Below are 9,201 nucleotides of genomic sequence, written 5' to 3'. Positions count from 1 at the left end.
CATTACTGAGGCTGTTGGAGGCATGGTGAAATCTTTGCAGTACAGCAATTAGGTAAATAGGCGCTGTAATGTGCTGATCCCAAAATATTGATTGATTTCAAAACCTCTCCTGTGCCCTTTCAGCAGCTGTTTTTACGTGCGATGTACTGATTGAGACAGAGCAGTGTGCTTACTCAAGCCACGATCCTGGAAAATGCTTAAGCACATATTTAATTTCAAGCATGTAAATACCCCAGGTTTATTCAGACTGTGTGCGCTTAAAATTAATTAGGTGCTTAAATGCTTTGGGAGATGAGATGAAGACGTGCAGTGTGAGCTACCCATGGCTTTTCCCTTTTGGGAAACTGGTTTCAACAGAAACTTCCAGAATAATTCCTCTGGGGACTAGGAAGGCTCCTAGCAGGAGAGATACAGATGACAGGTGGAACTTTTCCTCCAGCCCCACCAGCACCCAGAGCAGCTCCAGGGTACCTGCAGGACACAGCATGGCACTGGGCCACCTGTGATGCGCCCAGCTCGTGCCACACAAAGCACTGCCAACCTGCTGCTGCCAGGCTCCTTCCTGGCCATGGCAGTGAGGGATTGAGTGGAACACAGGGAGCCTGGTTTTGCTGCTGTTGTTATGGCATCTGCTTCGTATCCTGTTCTACAGAACTGTGGGTTGGTCCTTGCTTTGCTTCCTCCTGAGCACGGTTTTTGTCTTTTAACCAATCATAAAGGCTCCAAAAAAGCTTGCCTCCTTGTCCATGTCAACTATATCACTGTTACTGACCGAGACAAAAATCCTGTCCTCCCTTTTCAGCTGGAACACCCCGCCCTGGTAGATGGAGTAAAGTCCATACTCAGCCTTTTTGGACCAGCAGCTTGTTCTTGCACTTTTCATGAGCAGAATGGGATCTGGGTAATTGGTCAGTTTGTAAATGTACTGGACGAGCTGCTTGGGATTCCTTATTCGTTCCAACAAACCCGAGTCCTCGTTCTCATTTTCGCGGAAGCGAAAGTAAGTCTGTGAGTAGATGTAATAGAAGCCTGTCTGGGGCACCACCAGCTCACCGTTCCACAGCTCCACGTTGTAGAGGAAGGAGTGGCCTCTCCTCGACGACTCCCAGCTGTGGATTTTCTGTCCGATGCCTCTGTGGGACAAGTAATCTACTTGGGAAAGAAGAGAGATGTGAAGTTAATAGCCTGCACGGCACCTGCTGTGAGCAGACACATAAGGAAAGCTGCCCCTCCCAGAGCAGTTCGTTAGCTCCATCCCCTCAAAACAATCAGGAAGTCCACAATTAAGCTGTTCAGCATTATGTGAGAATTCACACAAACTATTTTTTATTTTTTGTGTGCTCTCAAATAAGAGAAAAGCCAACGTGCTGTTACTTGGTAACAAAGTTAAAACATCAATTTGTGGCTGGTACCCTCCGAGCTGATGAAACCCCACGAAGCCTTTCATTAGCAAGGCCTGAATGTCACACCTCCTTGCCCATAGGTCTGTCACCATAGCAGCTGGGGCTTGCAACAGAAGGAAATTAAAGGAAAGAGAAGAGGAAAGCTTAACATCAGGAAGAGAATTTCTGTTTTATCCAATGAAGATTCCCAAGGAGAAGTCAGCGAGGTACCAAAGAGAACAAGCCTTTGTCCCATCCTGTGAGAATCAAATGATGGCTAGTGTGGAGGGGATCTCAAAAATCATCTAGTTTCAACTCCCTGCCGTGGGCAGGGCTGCTCTTTTCCAAGCTGAACAAGCCCAGCTCCCCCAGACTTTCTTTATAAGCGAGGTGCTCCTGCTCTCTGATCCTCTTCGTGTCCCTCCTCTGGACTCACTCCAACAGCTCCGCATCCTTCTTGTGCTGGGGGCCCCAGGACTGGACGCAGCACTCCAGATGGGGCCTCAGCAGGGCAGAGCGGAGGGGGCAATTCCCTCTTTCTCCCTGTTGGCAGCCCAGCATACTGTTGGCCTTCTCAGCTACAAGAGTGCACTGCTGGTTTGTGTCAAGCTTTTTGTTCACCAGGACCCCAAGCCCTTCTCCACAGGGCTGCTCTCAGCAATTTCTTCTCCCAGTCTGTACGTGTATCTGAGATTGCCCCAGCCCAAGCACAACATCTTGTATGCAGCCTTGCTGAACTCATTAGGTTCACGGGACCCAGTTTTCAAGCCTGTCCAGGTCCCTGTGGATGGCATCCCCTCCATATACTGTACTGACTGCACCACTCAGCTTGGTGACATCCATGAACTTGCTGAGGGTGCACTCGATCCCACTATGTCACTGATAAAGATGCTGAAGAGCACCAGGATGGGCCACTGGGGGACATCGCTTGTGAGACGCCCCCACCTGCAGTGAGCTGAAAAACGCAGTGTGTGGGACAAGGAGACTCGTGATTTCAAGGATAAAAGCCTACATTAACTCCAGCTACAAGTGAGAGAGAAGCTCCAAGACCACTGTGTGAAGGCTGCCCCTTACTGTGTGGGGCCGTGGAGCTCCTCTTGCTGCTGCCCGTCAGGTGTGCTGCTATCCTGAGCGTGGGGCTTTGCGGCGGCTCATCCCTGCGCGCCAGTGCCTGGGTCCTGTCACCTACATGGGGATGAGAAACAGGGTCAGCAGTGAGAAGCAAGGACGTAAGGAGACGTGTCTATCCCCCGCTGAACACGGCTGCGCTGTCTGGCTTTAGGTTTTTAGCTGGCTAGATCACAGACAGAACACCCTTGGCTCGTCCCCAGGCCGGGCACCTCACTGCCCCTCAGTCCCCTTAGGACCGCCCTCCTGCCCTTCTGAAATAGGTAAGCACTGTTCCATGCCCTGTGTAACTGCACAACACCCGAGTCCACCCGAGTTTTCTGGGTTTTGCAGCATTACTCGTCACTATCCCCATTTCAGACACCACCAGCAGCTCCCTTTTACCACAATTAATAAAATTATTGTAGTACCGTTGATTGCAGATATGTTTTCCTGAAGGATTCTTGACATCATCTGCCAACAAACACAGAGAAAACTCATTAGCTTGTCAGCAGAAAGTGAAGGATGCAGAAAACTCTCCTTTTCCCACTCACAAGCACATGCCATTCTGAATTTGATCAAAGAGCTAATTTAAAAAAAAAAAAAAAGCCTAGTAATTTGTTATAATGAATTATTTTATATCTTTTATGCAACTAAACCCTGGGGAAAATGTTTTCAAGAGAGCCCAGCCATCTGGGTTTAAATCTCTTGCAAAATCAGACCCCAGTGCTTTTCTTAAATGAGATGGTGAACAAGGACCAGATTCCATTCACACCTTTGGCAGTGCTGCACATCTGTGGGATCTTGGCCCTGGGAAATGACATTTCATTTAATACCCCTACCTAAGTTTTTAACTCAGCATATCTTCCTTTGTGTAGCTCCCACCTTTCCATTTGCTGAGTGCTGGTTACCCGCAGTGGTGCAGCAGCCCTACTGATGCTCTGAGATGGTTCATCCTGGCTGACAGACACTGCCCCTGGGTTGCAGTCAGCTGCCTGCTCTGCCTCAACACATTTCTCACTACCCATTCATCCACCCATGCAAATTTTATCTCCAGCAGCACCCAGGAGAGCTTTTTGCAAGCAAACAAGAGCTGGTGGATAGGTCAATCTCTAAACACAATGTTTTCCTCCTGCAGGGACTTCACTGGCAGAACTTCCACCAAAGGAGACAAGATTTCAGAATGCTAACAGAGGATCCATTCTGGGATGCAAGATTTGCATTCAGGTAAGTTTCAACCTGAAGCAAATATCTATGCACGAGAAGAGCTCTTCACGTGCTGGAGATGGGAATCTGAAAACAGTTCTGATTTTTCAGCCAGGCTCATTTTCACTTTCCACTTCATCCTGCTATTAGCATTCTTTACATGCTTTAGGATCTAAATTCTAACAGCACCACACTCCAGCATATCAGCTCCCAAATACCTTTTTAATTAACTTTCCCAGGTGCCACTTCACTTGCCAGCAGGGGTCAGCCACTCTGTCTTTGCTTTCCACCACGTCTAAGTTCTGCATGAGGTCTCCTAGCTCCTCCCCAGTCAGACAAGCAGTACCACTCTTGGAGTACGTGTCCCAGAGCTGCAACAGGAGAACAGCCATCATTTGTCACCTGGGATCTGCTCACAGCCCTCCAGCTGGGGTATGTCACTGAGCTCTATGTGTAGGAGCATGCTTTCTCTTCTTACACATATTTGCTAGTATGGTACAAGTGATGACTATAGAGACAGAATGAGTAATTAATCCTGAGTTTACGTATTTATTTAATTACGATGAGGTAGCTAATATGCAGAACTACATTTATATTACCCCCATGGATGTGAAGTATCTGGGTAACTGGATTTATGTGAGTATCCAGCACTCAGACAAACTTTGTGAATATTCAGTATTCAGATTAATGTCGTGAATTTGTCCCTTTCTGTAGTTCTGTGTTCAAAGCATTCCTTTTGCACAAGGGATTTTCTTTCACAGATTACTGAGGATGAAATCAAGTATCGAACCGTAGAGGCATTTTCCATTTTGTTTTTTTAGCCAGTGCCACTTACAACCCAGGCTTTCTCTTGGGACTATCTATAATGCATCCTGCCCATATCCTGCCTGGGGTTTGTATTTGACCTAAAGCCCAGAACAAAGTCCAGACAACAGAGATAAGATCTGGGTCCAAACAGAATTATAATGCTGAGTGCTTGTGGCATGGACTTATGTCTCTGACCTCTAGTTACAGAGGGTAATGGAATCCTTTGATAAAGAGGAAAGGGCAGCAGAAGTGCTGACACCTGGGGCATCTTGCAGGAGGAGATCTGCCCATGCAGGGCTGGGTGCAGGGTTGAGGTGAGGCACCACTGCTGCTCAATGTAACCAGCTGCTGCATGCCCACATCCTGCAGTGTTGCACAGCTGCATCCTGCATCAGTTCTAGGGCCTTGTGTCAGCATGCAAAGCATTCACCTGGACTTCTTGTCACGTTTAAGTGCCACTTCTCTTCTGTTAAAAAGTTCTGCTTAGTTTGCTAAACAGATGTGTTTGTTCAGTCTGCAGTGGTTTCAGAGCTCCTTAAGACCCAAAAGCAACATGGGGTCACCTCCCCCCTTATGCTCCTGTTTGTTTAGCAAGAGTTTTCCCTTTCCACCAGGCTTAGGAAAAATCCCCTGCAATTCCTATCGCCTTGTTCAGCCCCTTCAGGTTGCAGCAGCACTCAGCTGAGCTGACCCTGACGCCTGGAACACCTCTGTGCTCTGCAGGCAGTGCTGAGAAAGTGCCCCTGTGAGTGCTGGAGAAGGTTCCTAGGTCAGTGCTGAGGAATGCAGCAGTATTTTAAAGTCAGGGCTATTGTTTCAAAAAAGTCACCCAAAGTGGTTACAATTGTGTGATTTTAAGGAAAAGTGGCCCTTGGAGCTAAGGGCTCTGACGGATTTAGCCACGCTGCTCTGGTTCAATGAGTTTAACAAAAACAAGTTTGCAGATGGAGTACTACTGTTGTTCTCTCACCAGATGGGGCAATGCTCAGCTCCAGGCCTCTCTCAGGTCCTGAGGCAGACAGCACTGCACCTCCGCCTCTCCCTCACTTGTTCTGATCCCCCAATACTTCACCTCTCTGCCACTGCAACAGCATTTTCCCTCCACTGCAAAATCCTCAGGGCATGCAACTTCATACCAGAGCCCACATGGCACTGCAGGGCTCGTGTTTGTCTTATGGGCAGAGAGAAAGCAAGGAGCAATTTCTCCAGGACTCACCCAGATAAGGCATATCTGCAGCACTGAGTCTGAGGACACATCCTATAAAAGTGCCCTGTTATCCCTTCCTGCCCCAGGACCGGGGCTGTTTTCAAAACAAGGAAATGTGTGGCTATTTTCTTTGCAGCCCACATCCTACAGCACTGTGAACTTTATTGTGCTCATGTCTCCTCACTTCCTTCAATAGCAAAAGGGCTAAAACAAAAGGGTGGATCTGAGCACTCAGGTCGGCTGGGGAGGGAAAAGCCACTGTTTTATGTTGTTTGGTAATGATAAAAATATCCACAGCCTTAGGAGTTTGGTGAAGGTGCAGAAATGTCAGTCTGGAGAAGAAGGCAAACAGGCAGACGAAGTCCTAATGCATCCCTAGAGCTTTATTCCACGTGCACAATGTGGGGGAGGGGTAGCACCAGGTTCGCCTTCTATACAGTTGTCTTGCACAAGGTGTGTGCCCGAGGTTCCTCTGCAGCCAGGTCTGCACGCTCAGTGCAGCCGTGGAGCTGTGCAGAACTCTGGGGCTGGATGCTAGGCTTTGTGTAAAGGGAAGGAGAGAGAGGAGTGCTCTGAACTGTACTCCGATGTTTATGTATGTCTGCATTCTCAGCATTTTGCAAGTGAATGAAATGAAATCGGCGCAGAACCGCGGTGCCGTCATCAGGCAGGGCCCAGCTAGAAGCAGGAACATCTCCCGCCCCTCCAGAGCGCCAACCCCCACCGCAGGCAGCGCGGGGTCCCGCCGTGCAGGGGGCGTCGCACGTGCAGCGAGGGCGCGAGCACCGAGCAGCGCAAGAAGGGCTGACGGCTCGCAGCGCAGCGTTGGCTGCCCGCTGCCGGAGGTCGCTCTGTGCCCGCCGGCTCGGCCCGATGCTGCACGAGGCTCTTAAAGGGGTCGCCCCCCTCACCTCCCCCCCCCCCCCCCAGCTTTTGTCGGGCGCGTTCCCATTGTCTGCGGGACATCCGGTGGGGGGGGGGTGGGCCGCTCGCGCAGCTCTGCACGAGATAAGCGTTTGCAAACCCCGTGCGAAAGAAGAACACAAACCAACCACCAAAAAAAGAAAAAAAGTAACTTTTAGGGGAAAAAAACAAAACAAAACAAAAAAAAGCAAGAGCTCCTCGCCTGGCCCCGCGGCACCCACCTGCTTCAGCTCGTTGGTGAAGTAGATGTAGGTGACGGCCACGCAAACGGACTGCAGCAGCACCGCAGCCACCAGCACGGCCCCGCCGGTGCGCGCGGGGCTCGGCCCGCCCGCGGGCAGCATCTTAGCGGCGGGACCGTGCGGAGCGGCTCCGCTGCCCTTATAAGAGGCTTCCCCTGCACAGGAGGCGGGGCCGGGCTGTCCCCTGCGCGCTCCCGCCTCCCGGTAACGCTCCGGGCGGCCTTGGGGTGATCCGAAAGAAAGGCTCGTGAAAAACGGCCTCCGTGCTGCCTCGTTTAACGCAGCTGCTGCGTTCCTATGCTAGAAGTTGGCAGGAGTCGGTTAAAAAATGCACGGCTAACGTGGAGGAGGAGCCCCGCCTGCTGGGGGGGGCTGTGCCCCTTTCCATCCCCATCCTCCGACTTCAACTGAAGGAAGCAAAATTCTTCCTTCTCTGTTTACTTTCAAAACGAACAGAAGAGCAAGAGAAATAAAAGTGAAAGCATCTGTTGGACGCTCCTGCTTCTCATAAAGAATCACAGAATCATTACGCTTGGAAGAGACCTCTAAGATCCCCAGGTCCAACCCCAAAACATCCGCACTGCCCACATCCCTCAGTGCCACATCCCCATGGCTCTGAACACCCCAGGGACGGTGACCCCACCACTTGCTGGGCAGTTGGGCCACTGCTATCAGAACTGTTTCCTAACATCCGACCTGAACCTCCCCTGGCACAACGACTGCATGTAAACTCACACTGAAAATAATTTGTTTCAAAGGTTCTGAGAGTATAAAATTTCTGTTTTGATGAAATTCTACTGCAGCAAAACCTCAAGGCCGTGACACCAGTTGGAAAGAATGCTGCCAGCACTTTTTTTAACCAAAATTGTGTTCCATGCATAGCGCTGATGGAAGCAGCTTGCTAGCAAAACTTCTGATCCTTCCTGGCTCTTCCTATTAAATCCTATTAAAGCTTGCCCAGGAAAGCCTTTAACAAGGGATAAGCCTTCATCTGTGCCGCAGACACAGGACCCGTGTTATTGGTCTGGCAGGGAAGCACCTGGCCTTGGAGCCACAATGCCTAGGAGCTGTTCCTCCCCAGCAGTGATGTTTCCACAGCAGGATGGAGGTTAGTGTGTATTTATTTCTGTACTTCCCTGACTGATGCAGATGGTTATCAGTGCTGCCATCCCACGAGCCCCAGCACAGTAGGCCTGTGCTCATTTGCCAAGGCAGAGAAAGCAGAAGTAACTTTTGGGTAAGCAGCAGTTGGTGATGATGCACTGCAACCCAACTCCTCGGTTGCCCAAGGAGGCTGTGGATGCCCCATCCCTGGCGGCATTCAAAGCCAGGCTGGATGTGGCTCTGGGCAGCCTGGTCTGGTGGTTGGCAACTTGCACATAGCGGGGGGGGGTGAAACTAGATGATCTTTGAGGTCCTTTTTAACCTAGGCCATTCTACGATTCAGTTCTCAGCACTGGTTTCTCTGCCTAGCAGTGAATGAGGCTGTGCTTTTCGTCACAGGTATCAGAAGGCACAAAAGTCACAGTCCATGCTGGGCAGCACAGAGTTAACTCTGCAAGTGTGGGACAGATCGCATCTTGGCTCCTGCAGTTCCTTTCTGCACCAGATTTAGACCTCATGTTTTGTTGTGAACTGCTGCAAATTTGTGAGTTAATCATCACTTGCATTGTCACAGAACTGGAATGAGGATGAATTTATCAGTGTAATGCTCTCTTTGGCCTATGGCATTACACAACAACAGTGGGCAAGCATCCCCAACATGCACCCACATTTCAAGCTCTGGTCTGGGGCTTCTGTCTTACATTTCAAAATTTTTGTTTGTCTTAGAATGAGATTTTGGTCAAAAAGAAAAGTTTCTAAAAACTTCGTTTGGAATAGTTGAAATGATTTTACAATCTCAGTAACATTTATATCCATTGTTAAGAACTATAGGGATATACTTTCCTGTACATCCCTCGAGATCACGAGGTGGAACTGCAACAGGAGCAGACCCCACAGCGGGGTCTGGCCATACAGTGAGTGCTGTTGCACTGCCAGGCTGTGCAGTGGTGCTGCCAAGGACCTGGGAGTGCAAAAGGCATGTCTGCAGCCGTGAGTAAGCCTGTCTCTTTGTTACATGAACAAAGTGATAATGTTGAAACAGGTTCATTGCAGCTCTGGAGGTAGCTGTGAAGAAAGCCATGGCACGCTGAGCTGCTGCCACTGTGTTTCAGAAAGGGGAAGAATTGTCCTTTGCACATAGCAGTGTCCTAGTGAGCAATCAGGTAAAGCCTCGACGCATGAAATTTCATTATCTTCATCACAGATGAGTGCCCTTAACCTC

General features: G+C 49.8%; 1 protein-coding gene across 1 annotated transcript; it reads right to left on the bottom strand.

Annotated features, from left to right (window-relative positions):
* Positions 1 to 703: 703 nt before the first annotated feature.
* TNFSF10 (TNF superfamily member 10) lies at positions 704 to 6,977 on the bottom strand (the record flags this gene model as incomplete). The annotated part of the gene is made up of 5 exons (XM_079539685.1): positions 704 to 1,152; positions 2,457 to 2,567; positions 2,921 to 2,963; positions 3,914 to 4,066; positions 6,855 to 6,977. The coding sequence occupies 5 exons, from the start codon at positions 6,975 to 6,977 to the stop codon at positions 704 to 706; spliced, it is 879 nt and encodes a 292-aa protein (XP_079395811.1).
* Between the last annotated feature and the right edge of the window lie 2,224 nt (positions 6,978 to 9,201).

This window comes from Tetrao urogallus (assembly GCF_951394365.1).
Source record: "Tetrao urogallus genome assembly, chromosome: 9".
Lineage (NCBI taxonomy): Eukaryota > Metazoa > Chordata > Aves > Galliformes > Phasianidae > Tetrao > Tetrao urogallus.
This window is presented reverse-complemented; position numbering and strand designations above follow the sequence as displayed.